Source organism: Ammodytes marinus (genome assembly GCF_949987685.1).
Source record: "Ammodytes marinus genome assembly, chromosome: 14".
NCBI lineage: Eukaryota > Metazoa > Chordata > Actinopteri > Uranoscopiformes > Ammodytidae > Ammodytes > Ammodytes marinus.
The window spans coordinates 15065668-15090781 of record NC_137218.1 but is presented as its reverse complement, the minus strand read 5'-3'; the positions used below and the strand labels follow the sequence as shown (position 1 = coordinate 15090781).

The window sequence follows — 25114 nt, the reverse complement described above, 5'->3', positions numbered from 1 at the left end:
TTGCTAAAGAAGGTCACTGGGCTTGCTTGCCTTTCAATACCGTGCAAAGGTTAAAAAAAAAGAGCAAATCAGTTGGCAACACTAAACTGTAACCGCTGAGAAGCTGTCTCACCTGAGCAGTGTTGGTGAAGACTCCATCTGACACAGACACATTGAGTTGATACGAGGATTTCATGCCTTGTCTCCTCTTGTTAGACAGACTGAGCACCCCTGTATCCGACTCAATCGTAAACATCATTCTCTCATTCCCAGAGAGAATACTGTACCTGAATCGCAAAACCGAAAGAAAGGCACATATTGATTCAATAATTAAGAATCTGCAAGAAACACCAGCATCACAAGTATGAGCCAAGACCAAAACAATTAGAAAAAAAACAAATAAGAGATGGAGCGAAAATAACTTTGTTTTTATCAAACGATACACAAAAACAAGATTGCCTGGTTTATAAAGGAACTGAAAAGTTGGCAACAGTTCCAACTTCGTTCATTTGGTAAAGCATGTAAAAGAAGGAAATCTAATCTCAACAAACCATTACAGAGAAACAAATCCCATAATGTCTTTCCTTTTTCTTACCTCAGCCTTTGAGCATCACAGATGTCAGCGTCGGAGGCCTGAACACAGGTCACAAAGTGTCCTCGGGGAGCCAGCTCGCTGACAAAGGCCTCGTATAGTGCTTGGCTGAAGTTAGGCGGGTTGTCGTTTGTGTCGGTGACAGAAACAGTGACGCTGACATCACTGTTGAGGGCGGGCTCTCCGCTGTCCGTGGCTCTGACTATGAAGTTGTAGCGCTGGACCAACTCGTAGTCCAGCAGGCGTGCAGTGAATACCAGGCCGCTGCTGCTGTCGATGAGAAAGTAGTCGGTGCTGTTGTAGATGTCAGATAGGATCTGGTAACTCACAATGGCGTTCTTTTCCGAGTCTTGGTCCTGGGCAAACACCTTAAGGAAAAGCAACATTAAACCATTGCACTTGTTCCCACATTATTCAAGATAAGGTCTGCTTTTTTTTTTTTTTACCCTGATATACTATATAGCTACAGTACCCACACTGACTTAAAGTAGCAAAAAAAAAGGTTTTGGGTTTCAATTAGATACTGTTAGGATACAACTGCCTCCAGAGCTGCATACAAACATTGTGGAGCATCCAGCATGATTATTCAGGAGAATAACATTTCTTGTTATTACGCTGTATGCAGCCATTGTATGGCTATAAATTAAAGAAGAGTGAAAAAAAAATTAAGAGTGAAATTAATTGTGATTGTAAAGTTTTCTTTGAGCAACCTATAAAATAGACATATATTTTTTGTATTAAGTTTGCAATGTGTCAGTGTTTCATGGCGTAGACATAATCATTGCTGCTGTATGGTGATGCCCCTGAAGCCCTCAACATGCGTTAACGATGCAAAACCTATGTTTTTATACAATTTTGTAATATTGCTCACAGAGCCCAAGTGTTACCCATGCTTGATAAACATTCCTGATTCAAGATGTCCCTCTTAATTCTTAAATCATACATTCAAATAAAGCCATTAATTTAATTTGATGACTGCCTAACCTCAAATAAATTGTAATAGATATCCATGAATTTAACAGTTTCCTTGTGCAAACATGCTCCTCAGTGTGCAACAACAGCACTCGTCTATTATCTCGCCCAAAAGGGCGACAGCTTCCACTGGGAAATGTTGAGAGGAAATATCACACTATCTTCTCATAAATAAAAGAATTGGCATTTACTATTTATCGAGTCTTAAGTGTAAACAGTCATTCCGTTAGAGTACACACTGGACTGACAAGATACAAAGACAAGACACACATACACTTGCACACACCTGCAACACAGTCGTTCCAATCATGGAGTTCTCAGCCAGCACGGAGCAGTAGGAGGTGTTCTGAAACAGTGGCGGGTTGTCATTCACATCCAGCACCACAATGTCTACATCCACGTCAGACTTTGCCCCGGTCAGCGTGTCTGTAGCCTTCACCGTTAATCGGTAGTACTGCATGTTCTCGTAGTCTAAGGGGTAAATCACACTGATGATGCCCGTGTCGAAACCTATGTCAAACTGGCGCGTGGGGTCTCCGTTCATAATGGTGAATATGACGGTTTGGCCCTCGGGACTGGTGGCGTTGAGACTCAGGACGGAGGTGTAGACGGGCACGTCCTCTCTAACGGTGACGCCGTAGAAGGGCTTGTCAAACACCGGCATAGCTTTGTTCACCACGGTAACAGGCAGCTCCACCTCACTGGACAGAGGCAGGTAGCCACTGTCGGAGGCCACCAGGACCACCTTGTACTCCGCGTTGGATAAGTCTGCCTCGAAGGCCCTCTTCAAGGTCAGCTCTCCTGTCTCAGGGTGCACCTGCGTGGAATAAGTACAGTAAATACCAGTTTGACATAAGGACCATAATAACGTGAAAGAAAAACGTTTAAAAGATACTCCGAAGAACTTTCAGTTAATGTTAATTTGTGCGCCCCCTTTTGACAAAAGCAGTAGTGTTTTTACTTGGTGAGTACTGGTTTGTGGGTGAGCGTAGCCATGAAAAAGACATAAAGAAAAACTATATAAAAATAGCATTCTTTGCACTGATGGTCTCATTTGCTGTTACATGTATTTAATGATGATCAGAGGAAAAATGAGACTGTTTCAGAAATGTTTAAAAGTTCCTCGTATAGCATCTTTAAGAGCAGCACATTTAACCTGAAAGTTCCTGTGCTCCTCCTTGAGGCTGTAAGTCACTTCTCCATTCCGAGCATAGTCTTGGTCAATGGCTGAGACCCTGAAAATAGATGATCCTGGCTCTGCTTCCACCTGCACTGCAGCGTAGTAGGGCAGGTTCACAAACTCTGGAGCATTGTCGTTCACATCCTCCACCTAGAGAAAGAAAAGTCATTTGGCTATTGTAACGATATAGTAAAGAAAGAGACTTTGGTGGGAATTGAGGGCTTTTAAAAATCTGTCTCTTATCAATGTATCTACACAATTATGGTAAAAAGTAACCAACCCTAGATTATAGTGAGTAACTTCAAAACTTTTTTTAGTACAACTTTCCCCTGTTGTATCTGTATGTAGTGTATGGCTTAATGAGTGTGCCCCCATTTAATTGATGCCACCATGCAATCATCTATACTGAAATATTCAAAACAAAAATATCCTATCGAGCTTAATGAAACAAAGCAAAAAAATTAAAATAACAACCTTCGGCTTGGGATCCAGAGAACTTCATGATTGAGTTTATATAAGTTGTGTTTCATGAAGCAAAATGAACCAATGCAAGAAAATCATCTAATTATGTAATATCAAACTAAACAGAAAAGACAAGCACACTAAGTAACAAAAAATTAAAAAACGTAAGGGATTTATTTAAAAATAAGACAAGAAAATAAAGTCAAAAAAACATACGTAACAAACAACACACTTTTTACATTATTTATCCCTGTATATACCCACCTGGACTTGTACAGTCACCCTGGCCACCCTTAGAATCTCATCCTCCCTGCTGACCTCCACCACCAACTCGTAACGTCTTCTCTCCTCCCGGTCAAATGGCACGCCGGTGGTGAGCAGCACTCCGCATGTGGGCCGGATGGTGAAGCGCCCGCCGGGGTTCAGCAGACTGTACTTGAGAGGCTCGTTCAGACGGTGGCCCACCGTGTTGACAACAGTCACTAAAGACACATTGGATATGTTCTCTGGGATGGAGGCAGAGTAGACAGGGGAGGTGAACATAAGGCCGCTGTCTAAAGCTTCTCGGACAAGCACTGTGACAGACGCCATGCTGGAGAAACGTCCATCCCATACCTTCAAAAGGAAAAAAAAGAGAGAAAAAGACGGTATAGGAGTGCCTTGTTGGGCCCCTTGGTGCAGACTATAATGAAAGCCTTGTTTGCATTTATATGAGAGCTGCCTCATAGTAAAGTACATTTAATTGTGTTTATTTTATTTTATTGTGTATTCAATAAGACTTTGCATGCTAAACAAAACAACCCCTGGGGCATAAAGAGTCCTGGAGAACCACAAATCTACTCAGGCGGAAAAAAAACCCAAGTAGATGACCCGACCTGTGGGTAATAATTACAAGCTAACTGCCTGCTGTTTATTTTTAAGGGAGTGACAGGATACATAAAAATGATATGTGTCTCTCTCTCTGGTCCAATCACCTACCTTCACATTAAAGCGGTAACGGTCTTTGTTGAGGGCGGGATTGATGACGGTCACAACTCCGGTGTAGCGCTCCACAGAGAAGTATCCCACATTGCTGTCAACTAGAGAGTAAAGCAGCTGGGGGGTCACGGACTTGTCAGGGTTGAGGGTGGGGTCGGAGTTCATGTCAGGGTCAAAAGCCTCAACCCTTAGGACCTCAACTCCCTCGTAGGTGGGCAGGAGGAGCACTGCCTCGTAAGTGTCCTGGGATAACTTTGGAGGTGAATCATTGATGTTGATCACCTAAGGCAAGGTATTACAAAAAGCCGAATGTAATGTCTACAAAATGCAACACCAGTGTCAAAGTGAGTCAGGAATGGTTCATGAGGCTTCAGTGGGCTCTGATTCACTGTAGATGTCATTTACTCACCTTTATAATCACCTCTGCAGGGCTGTCGGCACGTCTAGGAGGCTGACCGCTGTCTCGAACGTGAACCCGGAAAAGGAACTCAGAAAAGGTCTCATAGTCTAGACTGGCGATCGTTCTAGTAGACGAAAAAGTCAAATGAGAAGAAATAAAGTATACCAGTTGAATAGTGGGTGATTCAAACATCCTCTGGTTTCTATCGGTTTAAATTGTATTTGATGTCATTTTAAAATGTACAAGTTGTATTTTATGTCATTTTAAATTGTTAAAAGCTGTATTTCAGGTCATTTTATATTGTATATCATGTCTAATGCATTTCATCACACCCTCCTTCCCTTTTCCTTAGTGTTTTTTTTAACCCTTGTCCGGCCATCATTGCAAATAACTACTTATCCTTCATTACTTGCCTGTAGAAATAAAGATGAATTTGAAAAAAAATATGTGTCACCTACCGTATCGATCCAGTCCCAGAGTCCACGCTGAAAAACCTGCTAGCGGTCTCGTCTACTATCTGGAACACCAACAGGGCATTGTGATTACGGTCCCTATCCGACGCCTGGATGACTAGAGGGTTTCCATCTTCTCCCAGGACCACGCTGTTGACTGGAGCAGCCTCACTGATTGCGCCCACATACCTGATATGATAAAAGAAGAAAAAGCTACTTGTATCCATCCACTACACATGTCCAGACTTACCATGTCTCTAGCAAACAACACAGGAGCATGCCAGTGAATTTATTTTTACCACCACTGATAGGCTACCTGATTTGCTGGAAGACAGGTGGGTTATCGTTGACATCCCCCACCTGGACGATGACAGTGGTGCTGGCCTCCACTCCAGCCATGCTCAGGGCACGGACCACCAGAAAGTAAGATGTGGTTTGCTGCCAAACAGAGAAACTTCAGTGACTGTGGCTGCAGGTGGTTGTAAAACGACACACCTGCTGCCTTTAAAACACATGCTGTAACAAACCTCAAAGTCAAGTAGTTTTCGTGTGGTGATTACACTGGTGTGATGGTTGATGAAGAAGCAGAGGTCCTCGTTGCCCCCGGTGATATCATAAATAAGTGCGGAGCGGCTGAGGGCGTTAATGGTGATCACGTGCGTTCCAATAGTGCAGTTCTCCATTATCTGTAAATACAAAGACATCAGTGATAATACCATAGGCACTTAAGTTTTGTGCAAAATATAATTGATATTTTTTCAGCTACTGTATGTCTGTCCAGAGGCATACCATCCATCCCACCCTACCATCCCTTCCCACACCTCTCCAGCATATACACCCATGTTATCAGCCCGCCATCTGTCTCTCTTTACCTCAGCCTGATACTCATTCTGAGAGAATTTGGGTTTGGAGAAGTCGGAGAGTATCAAGGAGATGCGAACCGAGGCTGTGGCCATTAGCTGAGGAAATCCGCTGTCCGTGGCACGCACGGTGAGGGTGTGAAAGCCCACGGAGGTGATGTCCAGCTCCCTGGCAATGAAGATAATGCCGGTGGCATTATCAATGCCAAACACACCGCCGCTGTTTCCTGATCGTAGCAAGAAAAAGGTTACAGACTTCATTACCGGGAATCGCAATTTGTTTCTCAAGTGACAAAGCACTGTACAGCCAGTCCCAGTTCAAACTGCTGTTTAAAACAGAGTCATAAAAAGTAATACACCCTCAGATAGCATCACACACCTGCTTCCATACTGTAGGTGAGTTGCCCATTAATCCCATTGTCTTTGTCCAAGGCTGTTACTTGCGCTACAGAAGTGCCTATGGGAGAAGATTCAAAGGCAACAGCATCGTATACGGTGCTGGTGAAGTAGGGGATGTTATCATTGGCGTCCTCCACCGCCACCAGGATGCGAGCCAGGTCCCGGTTGAATGGAAACTCCTGATCCTTGACCTGCAGCCAAATGGAAACATGGATAACGTTGGAGGAGAAAAAAATCCAGTTAAAAAGTAAGTAAGGCAGGCAAGCGAGCAAGAAGAGCACCACTTGGAAGAGAGCACAGGTACACAAATATATGTAGTAGCAAACACACGCACACACGCACACACACGCACACACACACACACACACACACACACACACACACACACACACACACAAATCATGCAAGGTCCCTTTGGCACAATAAACAAACTTCATATCATCACAGTGAACCTTGGCTGTGTCGCATTCGATGGGCTTTCAACGTTTATCGACATACTGTATTCCTTCCATGTCTCCGTTCTCACCATAACAGTGAGGATGTGCTGTGTTCTGGCCTCGTAGTCCAACCTGTCCGCGGTGTAGACCACTCCTGTACCAGGATTGACCCTGAAGAGTCTCATACTGGCTGGGTCTACACTGCCGTATATGGAGAAGCTCAATCGGGCGCGCTCGTCCACGTCCGACGCTCGAACGCGCAGCAGCTCCACGTCGACCGGCACGTCCTCCGAGACGCTGACATCATAGGCCGGCTGTGAAAATACCGGAGGGTTGTCGTTGGAGTCTTGTATTCGGATGAACACCTGAGTGAATAAAAGGCACAGACGAAGAAGTTTAAAACCACACAGAGGTTGGTACAGAGTAGAATTGTCCTCAGTATGTTATCCTTCAAAATAAAGATAGCTTAGGTGATTGATCATTTATGATTTAGTTAGTGCTTTCATTTTTTTCTTCTTGTTTTAATTTTTTGTTGTATTTAAAAAAAATATACTATATATATTTTGAAAGATGGAGAAACTAAAAGTATTTACATTAATTCCTTATAGTCAAAGTTGCGGTATCTTTTTTAAGCCAGACCAGTTGTTTAACTCAGAGGGATCTGGGTCCATCTTTCGCATTTACACACACACTTGACCTTTATTTGCCCTGTCTAATCCCAGTAATCCACTGACATCAAGGATTCCCCCTTGCAAGGCAGACCATGCAGGTCGGCCAAGACAGCAGGAACACAGGAAATGCCAAAGACAGAGCGACCAAAAGCACATTTCACGGTCAGCAGGAGATAATTTTAGAAAAAAGGGGGGAGTGCAAGCGAAAAGAGAGGAGGAAAGCTGAGAGTAAATAGCACTCCCGGGGACGAGGTAACAATAATTCAATTTGATGCGGGTCTGGAGTGTGTAAGGGGCACTGCCGGTGCATAACAAATCAAAGGTGTGTGTACCTGTGCCGTGGCGAAGTTGGTCCCATCTGTCACCTGTATTGTCATGTTGTACACTGATTGCACCTCTGCATCCAGTGGCTTGGCCACGACTAGAGTCCCAAAACCCACTTGAAGGTCAAACTGCATGTCAAAGCTCCCTGGAATGACACACACACACACACACATGGTTCACACATGAGTTTCAGTCATTTCGTATTCACTGTGCATGCTCAACTCAGGTGCTCTAAGTTATTACTGTGTAATTGTTTTGGCCAGGTGCCTGCGTCTGGAGCCGCAGGGGCCGTGTAATAAAGTGAACTGAAATGCGGTGCCATGTAGCGCCGAACCCGCTTGGCAACCCCGGAGCTGTTAACAGCAGCACAAACACGTGTCTTATCATTCCAAAACACAACCCATCTCAGAGATCAGAAAAACCCACAGCCTGGGTCTCTTTCCACGGGCGGTGAGTGAACCATTTAGAGGTTTAATGTTTGATTAGAGCGAGGAAGAAGATTGATGCGTGTTAGGTATTCAGTCCCACCCTTCGTCTCATTCCAGCTTCCCTCCTGAGATATCCGGGATCCAGCCCTCCTCGGCATATGAATACTGATTGGGCATTTTTCACAGGACCACTGATGCGTTTAGTCTGAGCAAAGTCACAGGGATACGCTTTGCTTTTGTTAGTTTGTTTGTTGTTGTTGTTTTCCTGGAAGACAGACTACAGCAATCTCACAACATCAAGTAAAACAGAAATCCCAGTCTGTAGCCTCCAAATAAAAAGAAGTATAGTTTATTTTTTGTCTGTAAGAGGTGCCTCTTGGGGCTTTGATCATGCTTCAAAGGTAGTTTTAGTATTTATGGTTGTGTTTGTATTTTACAATCGCACAGTGATACAACATCTGAACAGGTACACAGTGGTTACATGTGTGGTATATGTCTGCAGAATAAATTGTGTAGTAGCCATAGTGGTCAATAAATGAATGCTTGGTTTTCAAAAGGTATGGACATACTGTAAATGTTTTAATTGGTGTTCTGTTAAATAGCAGATAAATTGTGCTTCATTTGACACACTTTTTTAAATTACTCAAGATAACAGCCTTAACTTCCGTCAGCAGATTAGCGACATGCATGATTAATAATCAAAGGTGCCCCAAGGAGTTTTTGATCAATAGTGATAAAGTGTGTTTCCAGGGGGTTCAGGTGTTGTTCGTATCTCATATGACACCATCACAGGAACCTTATATTAATGCGAAGACACACATGGACTATTGCTATGACATTAGCAATCTTTTCCCCTATTGTAACACAACATGTTGGGTTAAGGAGCAATTGCAGAAAGATCATCTGGGACATCACATTAAACACTCTTTCCATACAGGTCCTTCTTCATATAGATTTTCCATTTGAAGAAGTTCCTCTGAAGTAGAAACCTTACATTTACAGGCTGACCGTGTCACAGTACTTTCCAAAGTAGTAGCATAGCGGCTGAACTAAAGATATGAACCCGTTCTGCTGTCTGGGCAGAGATCAAAAACTATGTGAGAAACCTTTTTCACGGTTACATCACAATACCGCCTTCGGCTAAACAAGGTGCCGGTATACTGTAGTATGCTTCATCTTCTGAATTTTCTTACATTTCTCCAGTACAATTACTGAAAAGATAATTGTGACAAAAATGTGCTTTGACCTGACCTGTATCCAGTGAGCAGTTTCCTCCACATGCATTCTGTGGAATGTAGAACATGTCTCTGGCTACCCGTCCGCCTTGACAATGAGAGACAGAAGGAAAGAGAAGAGAAAGAGATCATTAATATTTAGGGAGTCAAGGGAATTCAAAGGTCTGCTTCATCTAAAGTAAACAGAGCAGTCAGCAATGTCGACCTCTTCACATTTAAGTGTATTATTTTAATGTAATGTACTGTGAGGGTACTTTTCCTCAGAATACTTCAGTACAATATGGGAAATGTGATTTATTCATGCATGTTTTAAGAAGTTTGAGAGAAAGGGTAATCACCACGTTTTTACTTTTTGTATAAAACAAGAGAAAAAAGTGAAAGATGAATGAGCTTTTTCTGCCCAATTACTTTCACTTTCGCTGACAACAACAGAAAGAGTGAATGAGAAAAGGCCCACATCATTTGCATTTTAATTTTTTTTTATGTGTGTGACTGAAACAAAGAACAATCAACTAATAATCGAATCCTTTTAATATTTAACATCTGAGTAAAGGAGCTCCGTCACTACAGACATTTTTGGTAATCAGAACTGTTGTGTAGTCAATCAATGATGATTATTCTTTCAAAGACTTGAACCGTAGGGCATAACAAGGCCACTGAGAAGATTCCTTGTTTCCAGCAGAGCCAGAACAGCAGCACAAGCCGTTCTTTTATTTTCCTTGGTTTGCCAGCTTGCTTCTTGTACAGAAGTAAAAAAAAATTGATTATGCACCTTTGCCTGTGTACAATACAATACATGACAATTACAGGAAGTGTCCTTTAGATTTAAACAAGCTTATTTTGATTATTAGAAATATCCATTAAACGTTCTGAAAACTGTCATCAGCACCTCTTCAACAGAGAGGTTAACTGAAATATTTACAATTTCACGAAAAGTAGAAAGAAGCACTTTGAGGTTAACTGACCATCTCTCCTACATGGACACAAATCTGATAGCTTCTAGCATGAAACCAAATTTCCATGTTAAAATGTATCCATTAAAAAGTGGATGGCAGCTTTACCACTTTGCAAGTGTGGCCTGGTAATTCTATTTCATAAGCACAAGACACGTTTTAATATACATCTTCCTCTGGCCTGTTAGCAGTTTAATACCATTCATAAATGTTCTTACCGATTATATTGAACCAGACAGGTGTGCTTGACTGGCTGACAGCGACTACTCCCACCGGCTGAGCTACTGCAGCTGTCTCCGAAATAGAGAAGTTGTAAAATCGCTGGGTGAATAGTAAGGGCAAGGGCGACGGGACAGGTTTTCGAATCCACTCCACATGGAGTTTGACAGTAGACCATAATGGAGGATCACCGCTGTCCTCCGCTTTTATCTAAGAGAAAAGAACAGTACTGAGAAATCCAGACGACACCATCCAGCAGCCAATGAATCAACCATCTGGGAATTTAAACAAAACCATTAAATAATGATAAGCCAGACTGGAAAACGGAATAATTTTTATCGGTGAACGGGCTAGATTTACTCAACGTTGGGTCAACAACACTTCATTTGTTCTGGTGTTAGTACTATGCATGTATTCAGGGGGAACAAAACACCCAGGATGTAGTAGGCTATTAGAATTGCTAGCCTCTCCACTTCAAACAGATGTTCTACTCTTAACTACTGCAAAGCTGAGATATATGCCCATCTTTTCTACTCTGACACTTGTCCCTTTGTTAACTTACACCTATACACCTCAGTGACCATGTCCTATCCATACATAGTATGTCTGCTAACCTCAAAATGGATCCCAGCATACACTGTATAATTTGATGGGGTGGCCTGCTCTATAACAAATATGTAAAACATTAATGAAAAAAACATCCACCTAGTCTTTGGAGGGACTCATTTGTGAGTTAATTGTAAAATATAGCTCATACAGCAGATATGTGTGTTTGTTGTGCTTGTAACTGTAGAAGGCTGCTTCCAACCATTTTAACTATGTGCTTTTTTTCCCCACTTTAACACCTGCAGATATAAAAAAACTCACTGTGAGGATATCGTAGCTTCCGGCTGTCACCATCTTCTTTGACGACACCATAGCCGTCCTTGGGTCAATGCCGAACTTTTCGTCCTCGTTGCCGTCGACGATGCTGTATGTGATGTTGCCATTGGCTCCCAGGTCGCGGTCGTAAGCAAAGACCCGGTAGACTGGTTCCCCGCGTTTGTTGCGATCTCGTTCGGTCAAGCTGATGCGGTAGGTGACCTCTGGGAAGATGGGCGGGTTGTCATTTTCGTCCTCAATGTGAACTATGACCCACACTGTGGACTGGCGAGTGGTCACTGGGCCGTCTATAACTGTTACCTAAGGAGTGAACAAGCATGCATACAAATAAACACATCAGGCAGTCATAGAGATGCATAATTATTATTATTATTATTATTATTATTATTATTATTATTATTATTATTATTATTATTATTATTATTATTATTATTATTATTATTTATTTTTTTGGCTTTTTCAAGCTTGATTTGATAGGACAGAGTTGAAATGGGGAGACAGAGAGAGAAGGGGGAGGACCTGCAGTAAAGGTCCACGGGTCGGATTCGAACCCGCGACCTCTGCAACAAAGGCCGGAGCCAATATGGTACTCGCTCTATCCACTATGCCACCGGAGCGCCCCATAGAAATGCATTATTGTCTCTTGGACATGTTTTTTAGTTTTTCACATGTGTTGGGTTTTTTTTGTGTGAGTTCATATATTCATTAAAGGGATAGTTCAGAAGTTTTGAAGTGGGGTTTTATGAGGGACTTATGCATAGTTAGTATGTTACCTTGTGGAAATGGCAGCATCAGCACAGTCACTATAAGGAGTTTGGGGGGAGACATCGCTGTCAGCCTTGTACTGCTGCAGAGGGGGCCAGCCACAAAATGTTTTCACCACGTGTATAAATACTTACCTAAAAAGGAAATATCCATTCAATTGTACGGTAAATTTAGTTTTCTTCCACTGCTGAGATGCTGCACTTTTTTCAAGGGTACGTCTTCGTATGTATTACTACCCCAACTCGCGCCAGTGTAGCGTATTAGTCCGCAAATCAGCAGTGAAGAAATCCTACGTTTAGTCTACAATTCAACGGATGTCTATTTTGTAGGTAAGCATTTTTTATATTTGGGGTAGAAGTGTTTTTCTGTTGGCCCACACTGCAAAACAAGGCGGACCTCTGCTACAGCGACATCTCTCCCCTTAACTTCTTATAGTGACTGACAGCCATCTCCATAAGATAACACACTAACTACGCATAACCACCTCATACAACCCTACTTAATGCTGAACTATCCCTTTAGACAGCTTCGGCTCACAGTGTGTGGCTGTCGCTGTGGAGTGCGTGGAGCACGTGGGGATGAGCTCACGGGAAATCTCTTTGTATTATTGATCCCCCGGAGGCAAAGGCCGAGGTCTGATCACTGATCAATTGAATCAGATCGGGGTGAGCACCACTGCTGCCAGCCTGACTGCTCACTCGACTATTAATTACAAACAGGCAGCATGGACTGACAGGCGGAGCATCGGGTGGCATACAGTGACTGGCAATCCTATCGACATATCAGGACAGGACATAACAGGACAAAGACCTCACTCCCCCCAATTTCAAACTATGTTTAAGATTATGATGCTGTTAGATGCAAGCTTTTTGTTTTTTACATGTGTTGCTGATATCCTTTTGTAGTAGCTTATATTGCCACACGCTGGTTTCTTATTAAGTACTGGAGCAGAAAGAGTTCGGGAGTCTAGACAAGTCAATTGGCGGGTTCGAAAAAAAACAAACCACCAAGCTGCACTACCGTGGGTCAACTGTGGGTTATTTCATTTCATTTTGTAGAAGGGCAAAGTGCGTGTGGATTCAGCAGCATTTTAATACGTTCTAAGAAAAGTCTGGGGTAGTACTAGAAGTTTGCTCATGTCTCCAAAGTCGAGAAGAATCGCTGATTATCAGGTTCATCTGCATGCAGAGCAGCGGGCAGCAGCAACAGAAATGGTAATCACGGAGCTATCTGTATGCCCAGTGTCTGCGCTTATCAAATGCCGGGCAGACCAACTCCTCTCCTCCCTGTTCCCCGTCCTGGGTAGAGAAGATAACCAATGATGAATGATTACATTTAGAAAATCCTAAACCGGAGGCCCGAAACGACGGCCATTCATCACAGTTTATGGAGCCTTGAGGGCCTGCCAGGGTTTGTCCTCCACGCTGTCTTTGTTAATAGTTGGCTGTGGCAGAAACGGATAAATAAATAATACTACAGATCCATAAAAAGTCAGATGTATCTTTACCTCTAAAAAGTGCTCAGCCTGTTGTTCTCTGTCCAGTTTCCTCGCAGTCGTTGCGATCAGCCCTAAAAATCATCAAAAAGGGCAATTTTAGATGACACAAACACAGATTTGCAGACTGTTCTTTCACAAGATTTTCCTCATCTTTCACGACAAAATATTGCTCAATTAGAGAGGCTTCCACTTAAAATGTTGGGGGGGCGGGGGTAATCACTCAAACGCACAGCACAGCACACACACACACATTGCCCCCAAAAACTACAGCCTGCAGCCTTGGCAGAGGCAATGGGATTTGGCACATGTTCATATGGCCTTGTATAGATGAGAGTCATTCAGTTGGCCAGCATGGCCACCAGGACAGAGGGAAAGGAGGTTATTGATAATAGCTTTGATCGAACCAAATTATCCCGATGAAGGTTAGACAATTTGACATATACCCCAGCAGGCTGCAATGGAGATCACAGGAAACAAAAGCTCCATATTTCCCTGAAGTCTTTTGTTCTCGCTATTTCATTCAGTGTTTTATGATTGTGTCATTTGCTTGCTAGCTCAATGTCATTTTACAACTTCAAAGGTAGTACGCACACAAACACACACACACACAAACAGACACACACACAAATACATGCATGTGGGCGTACACTCACACACACAGACACACACACACACACATACGCAGAGTTTGGGTCAATAAATCAATCATTTCCTGGTTTTGTTGGTAAAACACTTTGTAAGTCAATCTAATCAAAAGCTGACAGGGAAGGGGTGAGGATGGTATTAATCCATAAGCAGATTCAGACCAGGATGTTTGTACAATATTGTAGGCCAGCTTTTGTTTTCCTGAAGAAATAATAGTTGTCGATCACAATCCTTGTAAGCTATTCAACATCTTTTGAGGTTTCCCAAACACAGTGAAATGGGCAGAGACTGGATTGATTTAAAAAGTAAATAAGGAAAATGTATTTTGAAAAAGAATACATCTGTCTGCTGAAGAACTCTCATTTTCCTTCATAGTAGAAAGTACTCTACACCAGATGACAAAGGAACTACATGTAGTACAGGCATGTGCAAACACACACACTGTGGTTGTCAACACTCAATGGATAGACTATAGACCATGGTGCACCCACACTTACACTCTCCTGGCTGCACACATCACGGTGTCACCTTGAGCTGGCTACGGCGGCTAACTTCAATTACGAAAATTAAGAGTAAATCTAGAGCAGCGGTCACAAGCTGTAGAAGAGAGACTTGAGGTGAGACGTGCACGGGGCTTGTTCAGCAGAACACAGTGCGAGTAACATCTCTGATAAAAATCAATTATCTGCACCTCGCAGCACATTTGCAGCTGGACAATCCTCTGTTTTAATTGGATATGAGAAAATCTTCTTTTCTAAATCCCCATTCAAATATTCACACACGTACACACCAAATGTATGTCATGGCCAACTCAGTGGCCTATATGAAATCGTTAGACTTTTCCTCCGTCCTATGTTTAAAGTGTTGTACATTAAATCAATGCGTAGCTTACTTCTAAAGCCTTGTTTGGGAAAAGCTCAGATTTACTTTCTAACTGGAGTAAAAGTAAACATACACACTACAGATTTAACCATTCATACTTTTGTCCATTGTAGATCATGAATATTGACTCCAACACATACAATTGATCCCTTCATATGATGGTGCAAAAGAGCCAATACAATCTAATAGTGGATGGTACAAAAGGTCACACAGCCAACACATGACAACACACCGCAAACATGGTGCTGCTTTTACAGTACAAGAAGCACTCCCTGCATCAACACTTCAATTCTGTTATCACCCCCAAAGGAGGTAGGCTTCAATCACACAGCACCTGACAAAACAGACAGCACCACGAGCTGTCACAGCACATTTACACACTTTGCGCTGTTTTTAATTTCGGCTTCTATGCATTTTCAGGAATTGTTGCAGTACCTTTCAACCCATCAAACTGACACCTCCAAGGGCAACTTGTATGACTTTGAGCCAAGACAATTGAAGACAATTTGAAACTTGAAGAAGTTCAGGTCATGGTGTGGCTGACAGCTGCTTTGTGACAGCAAATCAATCAGATGGGTTTTGTTTATCCATCCAATGAAACCACTGTGGCACACATGGAAAGTTTTTTAGGCTATTTCATATCGAATGCATCTCTCACTCATGCCACGTCTCATTACCAAACTAATAGACTTGCACTGTCGGTCACATCATTGTAAAAAGTCTAGTAGTGATGTATTTCAAATCCCACTTTGTGATTGTGAATCCCAATTCTCATAAGTTATTCATCGGGACTCAATAATCAGATGGAAAGCCAAACTTAAGTGCAGTCCCTGAGAGGAAAGATTGCATCAAACATTAAAAAACGATTGCTCAGTATTGCAGTGAAAGTTAATTCATCACAGTGTGAACCAGATATAAATCAATATCATATAAGTCCCCTTGGGTAAGGAATTAATGAGTAAAAGATAACAAACTACTGTGGGTCTATGACAGAGACAGACAACGGGGCTCAGATGGCTAAAAACTCTCCCTCGTGGCACAACCACACACAGCTCACACATACACAAACACACAACGGCAAATTATATTTATACAGCTGTTAATCCAGGGAAGGCACACACAGAGAGACACACACGCATGTGGATTTGCTCTGGCATACAGGCAGCCCCATCTTTGTCAACTCATTGCCACGAAGCTGCCCTCTTTAACACACTGCTGTGACCGATTCATCAATTGATTACATTCCCACCTGCAGTTGAATGTACGTGTAATCAACTTGGTTTGATTTTGCACCAGTATTAATGACATACACATCTGATGGATGCATTGACGCTGATTTCTAAAAGGTCAAGAGTAAGTGGGAGAATGCCAGTGTGCTTGTTGCAGTTTACACATTAATTACTTTGTCAGGACAAGTGTGTCTCTATCAGGATCAATATTAGTCAATTCACCCCGGTTGAGTGTGGTCCGCTTCCTATAGTTATTGTCAGTATTATATAATAATAATATATTTAACTCAATTTATCCATCTAACTGCAATGCAGAAATGCATGTACATAGCAGATAAAAATAAATACCCTTTTTGATTTACAAACAGAGAGAACATGCAACTGCGCCCGATTCGGGGATTCCTTCTTCCTTTAGCTTAATATATGACTTGCCGCTTGTTTAATGCCGACCATCAGTATTTGATCATGACATTGACATTTCTTTTAATCAGAACAGACAGGTTCCTGTAAAAGCTGAAAGCCTTTTGTTGTTTACCGAAAATACTCATAATTTAATCTAGGGCAGAGACAGAATAGACTTTGAATAAAACATTTCTCTTCAATAATTCTTTAATGGGAGCTCCAAGCAAAGCTTATTCTGGGAATTCATTTGTGGCCCTCCCAAGACGGCCAAAACAGAAACACAGCTGCAACGTTTTTTTATATATATATTTATATGTACGTATATGTATGATAACTCTTTTAAATGTCAAATTTCAATGAATCAGAATTATTAGAAAATACTATAGGACATTGAAATCTATTTATAACAAACCAGGACTGCGAAGAGTAAAGTATGGGATCCAGACACACCCTAAACGGGATCCTGACTTTTTCAAAGCGTCTAAAAGATGTTGAGTTTAGAAACAATGTTCATGTTGTGAGATGCTATTCAGTTCACAGAGAGCAGTTGTAAAGCATATATATTAAAACATCACAGCCTGATAAAAAAGTTCATAAGAGAGGAATGCGTGATCAAAGGGGATATGCACACACATCAAATTCAAAAATATTTGTGGAGCTAAAAACTTGATGAATGTATGTAACCTATGTGTCATAATGTTGCTAATTATGTGGTTTTTTTTTGTTTGTTTTTTTACATATTCACAGGTTCATTTCTAATACAGTATTTTCCAACAGGTTAAAAAGCATAAATATACCACAGGCATTCATTCCCAAAGCTCACAGTAAGGCCCAGGCCACACATCCTGCGTTGTCGAGACCCACGTCTCTTTCAAGCATGGACAGCTTTCAGGTCTCTCTGCTTTAAAGCAGCTCCGAGTAACATTTAAATATCTTTTAAATAGCCTCATGTTTCCTCCGATAATCATAAATTACCTTTAACAGCAAACGAGACCATCAGTGCAATGAAAGACGTGTTTATATAGTTTATATTACTGCGTTTGGTCTGGTCGCACACCCAGTCTGATTTTCGGTTCGCGCGTGCAGGCTCTTTGGTCACATATCCGTATTGGTCGCAGATTTCAGTGTGGCGCAACAACGCGATTTGAGAAGCCTATCCCTCCAGGTGAGGGAAGGGGAGCGGGAGCTTTGTTTGAGACAGTTATTTGTCGTCATAATGACTGATAACGGGGCTGAATCATCAAAGATAAAAAGGAAATGCAATGAAGAAAAGCTAAAAGGGAGAGTGGTAGACGAATCAATCAATCAATCAATATCCTTTATATAACCAGGTAAAATTCATTGAGATTAAAATCTCTTTTTCAAGAACGAGCGGGAGGGCGTTGACAAGCAACGTATACACAATTTCCCGCGAGCGAACTGCAGTGTTTACTCCTAAATGAATGAGCGGTAGCCTACTAAAACAAAGTTTACTTTGCCTCACCATCATCAGATGAGTCGACCATTATTCATCTGAAATAGTCATTATTTACAACAACACAAACACATTACCTCATCATGATCCATACTAACTGCCTTCTCTCGTTCATTCGCTTTCTGTGAGGACACGGAGTCTTTCAGCTCCGTGAGAGTACTTCGGTGACACTGCATCAACTCATTGCAATCAGGTGTGTGTAGCACTTACTGGCATTAGTTGATGCTGTGTCACTAACCACTCTCACGGAGCCGAAAAGAGTCTGGTGCCCTCACACTTTCAACACACGGACATGCACTATATTGCTTCCTGATAATGTGAATCTCGCACGCCCGGGACAGCTGGCGTCGTAAAAATACTACCGCTTTTGTCCAAAGGGGCCGCCAAGGGACCAGGTTACTCGTAGTGGCTTTAACTGATAGAGAAAAACTCTGTTTCACCATTTCCTGGTGTGTCCCTTTCAAAATAAAACTTCCCATTAGCGCAAATGTGGAAAGAAAAGAGAAACAATGTTTTTTTTAAAAGACAATGAGGCACACAGAGTATTGCCGAAACTCAATATTAATAATATATATCATAAAATAACATGAAACAACTTCATATAAATGGGAATTATCTATGAAAACTATGTGTAGAAAGACACGGCTTTTAGAAGCAGCGCAGCAGCAGTAGCAGCAGCTGAGACAACAGAGAGAGAGGCAGCAGTAACAGACGCAGACGCGCTCCAGAGGAAGTGGCCCTGGCGTGACCCTGTCCTGATCTCATAGAAGTTGAGTCATTGTAAGTGAAAGGGTGTTTTGAATAAACACCTGATTCCAAATCCAGGCTAATACTGCCAAAAACCTTTTTTTCCCCTTCAGACTTTGTATAAACATCTGACAAAAACCTATTTCTATTTATGTTACAATATATCACAGAATGCATAGACAGACCCTACGTCTGGGAAACAAAAAATTGCCTTGACTGTGCCCTCCTTCACAATAAAAATAAATTCACCCAAAAAAAAACGAACTACACCATTTTCTACAAAGAAGACCGGAAGCAATATTTAACAGTGAAGATTGTCTGAGCGGCTTATCGGTGTCTTAGCTGTTTGACTGTGCTGGCACAAAGGTATTTTTAAATATGTTGTGTGGGAACAAAAGTCATTTATAGAATGAATGCGGAGTAGGAGTTTGTGATGAATAGCATGTCAAAATGTAAACATAAACGATTCGTCTGATTTGTATTTGTTTGTAAGGCTATACTGCTAATTACGCCATTAGTCTTTACTCTAGACTAGAGCATTATACTGCCAATTATGTAGCCGAGATGAGTCAATTCGTTTCTAAAGGTGTGTAATTTTTTTTTGAGTGTTACCTGTTTTGGGGTTGATGGAGAAGAAATTCTGCGGGTTGCCAGCGGTGATGCGATAATTCAGACGACTGGGCGTAGCGGTAAGGTCAGGGTCCTGCGCCTGGATACGGATGACTGACACATCCTTTGGAGAGTTCTCCATGACGACCGGGTGATAGATAGGATCCGAGGTGAGGGGGGCATTATCATTGACATCTTCTACCTGAGAGAGAAAGGAGACAGGGATTGGTCAAAGGAAAGTCATAAGCAGTGTAGTTTGCATCTATCTTAACCGTCCTTTATCTCTCATTTAGATTCCAATTGGTAATATATGTGTTGATAAAGCCAAACCTTCTAAATCTGCACGTCTGGTGGTAATATTGCGTTGTTGTAAAGTAAAAATCTATCTGCAGATTTTAGTATCTTTAGTTAATCAACAGCTCATGAAATGCTGCACTCAGACTGGGTCCGGGGTTGATCCGTTATCCATCAAGACATGGAAATTTATTCACCAGAAAATGTCGTAGATGTCACACTTTAAATGCGCCGCAAATTAATTCCCCTTCTTACAGCATACATCTAGATTATTTATGGCAAACAGAGTCATGATTGAGTGTTTGCTCGGAGGCATAGAGAGCCAAGATGGTTCAGCCGGTGAATGAGGAGCACCTGTGCCTGATTAATCTCCCTATTTTTGCCTATGATGTAGCGACTGGTCCAGGAGTAAAGTTCCACATCACACCACACACACAAACACGCATGCAAGCACGCACGCACGCACGCACGCACACACACGCACGCACACACTTGAATATCCCGTAGCTAGAAAAGTTTTTTTATACACACCCTGCACTCTTCCCCAAAGGGTGAGTAGTCTTGTTGTAACAGTGATGTGTGTATTTGATTGTTTAGACAGTGGATTAGTTTAGTACCAGATCAAATAGAAGCTGACGCAGAGATTTCCCTCTAGTCTGTATCTATTTCTTACAGGCTGAGCATTGCTACTGTATAGTTATCCTCTGCATCAGGCAACATCAGTAAGTTACACTCATTGTTTAGCATCATTACAAAAATTGCCACTTGCCCAAAGTGACATGTTTGCAAGCTGTAAGAATTTATCAATGAGAAAGACAAACAAATGAGATGAATATATTATTGGAGTAGAAAGATGTCGGAAGTTTCATATGCAAAGAGTGCACAATGAATAACCAAATATATAATTTATAATACATGTACAAGTTAATGATAAGAGTCCATAAAACGGAATAATTTGGGTTAAAAATGTTGTGGTTTGATATTTTGTAAATTTGTGTGACATTAAAACATTTTCTCTGTATAATTCCTGTAATGGAGGCATACTATAATAAGAATGTTGGCAGGAGCATGTGAATACCTGAATGAAGACTTCAATAGAAGCTGACAGGGGTGAAGCCCCTCTGTCTGTGGCGTAGACAGTAAGCCAATAGGAGTCTTTGGTCTCACAGTCCAGGAGACCAGCAGTGTAAATCACCCCTGTTGAAATAGAAAGGAAGATTAATGCAGTTGTCACTTGGGCTTGAGAATACATATCTATCAGGTGTTTGCAAATGGGGGGACGGAGGGCGGGGGGAGTGGGTGTACTCAGCAGAACCCATCCCTTAAATATCTCGCAGGGAAAAGTCTTTGAATACTAAGTGTCCAGATGCAAAGACACATTTGGAGAAAACTTTGTGTCCTGGCTGCAGTGACATTCACAGGCATTAGTGGCGCCGCTCTGTTCACCTTCAGTGTTTCAGATTCTCTACAGCTAATCGCAGCTGACCAAACTGCTCCCGCTGCAATTCAGTCAGTGCTAAACGTGCCCAGAACTGCCCTACAACAATAGCGAGTCACACAGACACTCAGACGGTCACGCACGTTGACTGGCGTGTTTTAGTGGCCTTAAGGAAGATGAGAAGCTGACAGCTATGGTGACCTCTTGAGGGACAAAGAGAACACTCACAAAGTATGACACATCGGTGCCTCTGCTTCACTTTTTTTATATCAGTCATGCTGGACATTCCATACAAACACACATGCGTGAGTTCCCAATGTAGATTTTGGGGTCCAATCGTGTCATTTCTAACATTGCCAAAAGCGCTGAAGCACAGTGGTGCAAAGTCATGAGAGTCACATGCAGTTTATTTAAACATGGAAACTTAGGGTCAGGATCAAAAAGAACATATATCTAATTGAATCATTTCTCTCATCAAAAAACGAATGCATGCAAGATTAAAACTTAAAGACGGAACTTTTCATATTTACTTTCATCATATCTTCAGTTAAATGTTAAATTGTGGCACTTTTAAAGGCCAGCTCAGAAAGAGCTAAGGCATACCAGTATTATTTTTTTCAATTTTCGCAGAGTCTGTGCATGCATCTGTGCTCCAGTAAACAAGCAATTAACCCCAAGAAGACGCTCGACAGAGCTAAGACCCACCATGTCTGTTGGGGTAGCATGGGTATATCTACTGTGGCTCATTTATACCTTCACACGTTACACTTTTTATAAACAAAAACTGTTTGATGCTGGTAGGGCTAGGTAGTGTATGGCCTTCCAGGCTATTTTTGTGCCTTTGCAAAGACTTATGTGCATTCAAATTAGCATTAGAGGTAGTTCTAGTAGTAAGAGTAATATCTGGTGTTGGTTTTTTGCACTGACAAATTTCAGGTCAACAAACATAATATTCATATGTGCCTTAATGTTCAAAGTATGCCCTATGTATGGTAAAGTAGTAAGGTAATATTAAAGTTGGAGTATTTTTACTTTGATCCACTTAACAAGAGAAAACATCAAGATAGATTGATTAAAAACACAATGGATCCAAAATGTTTCCCCCATGCCATTTAGGGCAAAAAAACAAAACAAATCATGGATTACTTTAATTTGACCAAGATTAATAAAGGCCGATGTCCGTAACTGCCGATGCAGAGAGAGCCAAGACGATTAAAACCCTGCCTCACTGCACTTCTTCTTAGCACTCAAACCACAACAAACCACTCTGTATACCTAACTTTGGCCATCCTATTACAACCTTTATTGCTTGATATCATATAAAAAACCTTAAGAATAACTTGTTGTTCAAGGGACATCATCTTAACAGAAAACTTGAGCAAAGGTACTTTGTCGGTGATCCCACCTGAAAAGAGAATATTGTATTTCATAAGATCCTTTCATACATATTAATATGTTTGGGCCGCAGGAAAATTAACCTGATGCCCTTTCACACAGTTGAGTCCCGAATGTGGCCTTCCAGTCCAAAAAACCCCACATGCCCGGGCAACAGTCATACAAGCATACAAATCAGCAACTACACATTGACTGTGTGGCCTTTTTCGTGCACTCAAGTCAGTCTTGTTTGCAGCTTTATCAGCCACATGGCGGAGGTGTTACCTTATCGTCAAAAAGTGCGTGCTCGTGACAGATTATGACTAAGCAGCAGCCGCAATGGGAACGCACAATGCATAGTAAAAGTGTTCGCTGAAACACATCCTTGCGCTGTCGTCCTTGACTGTGTCCTTTTCAAACCACATCTCATCTCTGTCAAATTGCTCGACAAAGAGAGAGAGAAAGAGAGACGTGGAAAAGAGAGCTGGCTGTTTCAAAAGCTCTTTGAACTTTAAGACCGACAGGCACCGTTCGGTGAATTCAATATAAATCTGACTTGACAGCTTCCATTCTCACCATAAATAACACACTCCAAAGAGGGAACAACATTTTCTTTTGAAGGAAATCGTGGCATATTTTCTAATGTAGAAGTTCACTGTATGCTTTTGGCTTACATCCATCTTGTCTGTTCAATTCCTCCATTCTTGAGAAATAGGTTTTGTGGTCCCTCTATCTAATTAATGAGACTCTATCCAATAATCTATCCCAAGATTGATGAGAAAACATTGTGCATATTTCTCTGCATCTTGAGACCCACAACCAAATATCTCTGTGATATCTCTGTGTGGTGCAAATGAGAGCATCAATTAAATAGCCTGTTCTTTCATGAGAAATGCAGAATAGAACCCTTTCTAAAAGTGTGTTTTGCCTGTAACTTAAAGAATGCTTTATCCTGTCTGGGACAAAGCTTGGAACTCGGAAATCCACTAATAAAAGAGCAGCAGCTTCTGACAGCTGCCCAATGAGAAATTGCAGCACTAGCTCGTTGCCTGACCAATGACAAGAATACCAATTTTTGTTTCAAGTACAACGGTGCCAAGTATTTAAGCCTGAGAAGATCCTACCTCTTTCTGATAGAAGCCCTGTATTTTTTCAACAATGGTCATTTTAATCATGTCAATATTAAATTTGCAAACACATGGGGCAACACCAGATGCTTCAGAGTCAATTTATTAAGTAAAAAAGGGGGTTAGTTGCAAAAGTAAACAACAACATAGATTTTTAATTAGACAAGAAATTGATTTACTACACTCTCCTTCTGTCTGTCTCTTTTACACTCTCTCTCTCTTTATCTCTCTCTCTCGCTGTCCATCACACTCTCTCCTCACATACTTTAATTTGGCACTAAGAGACACAGATTGACAAGCAGTCTCGTCACAGCCACTCAACATGGCAGCTAAATGCGCGGTGGGAGGACGGCGCAGCAGTGTTCTTTCGCCGCCTGACAACACTGACTTATACGCTACAAGATAAAATGGAAACTTGATGAGGGAGACTTGGCATGGACTTCACTGTGTCTTCCAATCTGATATCAAAAAGAACACTGGTCAGACACTCTTTCCCCCTTGCTTCTGAATTTAAAGAAAAACAAAACAAAAGCGACAACTTAAAAATAAACTTCCCCAAAGAACAAAAAAAAAAGATTTAAAGAGGCCGGGGAGGAAGAAAGCAGTATTTTTTCTACTGACACTTTTTATGTACTCCAGACTCCCCTACACACTCTGCCTTCCTCTCTTCGCTTCACTTCCTCTCCCTTCTTCCTTCACTTTATGCTCTAACAAGCGTCCTGATTTCCCCTGGAAAATCTGCACTCACTAAACGTTCCTCGCTGGCTCTGATGCTCCCTACTGAGGTGTTAATACACAGGGATCCGTCTAGGGGAACTGTAACACATTTTTTTTTTGTGAGCACTTCATTAACATTAGCGCAGGCGGAATTGCGCATACAAAGTTATGCACTGTATGTGAAGAGGGAGAGGCAAGAGACACCCACTATATCTGTGCATCAGTTTCTCTCTCGCTTTCTCTCACAACTACAGTCAATACTAATTACCCTAGTTAAAGGTCAATACAGGCCTCCAGTGAGCGCCATGTACAATAGGAAACGGTGAAAGAGAGAGGCCAGAATAGGAACACCGTCATGTGCTACCTATAAATAAGTGCTAAAATAGGCTCCACTGACTTCAATTGACCACCATTACTTCTTTTTTAAGCCAGACACTGGTCTCTACAATTAGTCTGTCATAACAAGTCTAGCCACTAGGGACAATGAAAG

The 25114-nt window shown here is 41.7% G+C and overlaps 1 protein-coding gene across 1 annotated transcript in view; it reads right to left on the bottom strand.

Moving 5' to 3' along the window:
• Nucleotides 1-25114, bottom strand: part of fat3b (FAT atypical cadherin 3b) — a gene marked incomplete at both ends in the record, with an annotated part of 63578 nt that overhangs the window by 32479 nt on the left and 5985 nt on the right. Inside the window, 20 exons of the mRNA XM_080040354.1 lie at nt 113-266; nt 575-939; nt 1830-2360; nt 2700-2873; nt 3450-3800; nt 4164-4445; nt 4573-4687; nt 5022-5204; nt 5332-5453; nt 5543-5701; nt 5888-6102; nt 6255-6465; nt 6801-7076; nt 7715-7851; nt 9386-9457; nt 10541-10751; nt 11409-11723; nt 13696-13757; nt 19678-19876; nt 21047-21165. Coding sequence (XP_079896480.1) covers nt 113-266; nt 575-939; nt 1830-2360; nt 2700-2873; nt 3450-3800; nt 4164-4445; nt 4573-4687; nt 5022-5204; nt 5332-5453; nt 5543-5701; nt 5888-6102; nt 6255-6465; nt 6801-7076; nt 7715-7851; nt 9386-9457; nt 10541-10751; nt 11409-11723; nt 13696-13757; nt 19678-19876; nt 21047-21165 — 4253 coding nt within the window. The remainder of the gene's footprint in view (nt 1-112; nt 267-574; nt 940-1829; nt 2361-2699; nt 2874-3449; nt 3801-4163; nt 4446-4572; nt 4688-5021; nt 5205-5331; nt 5454-5542; nt 5702-5887; nt 6103-6254; nt 6466-6800; nt 7077-7714; nt 7852-9385; nt 9458-10540; nt 10752-11408; nt 11724-13695; nt 13758-19677; nt 19877-21046; nt 21166-25114) is intronic.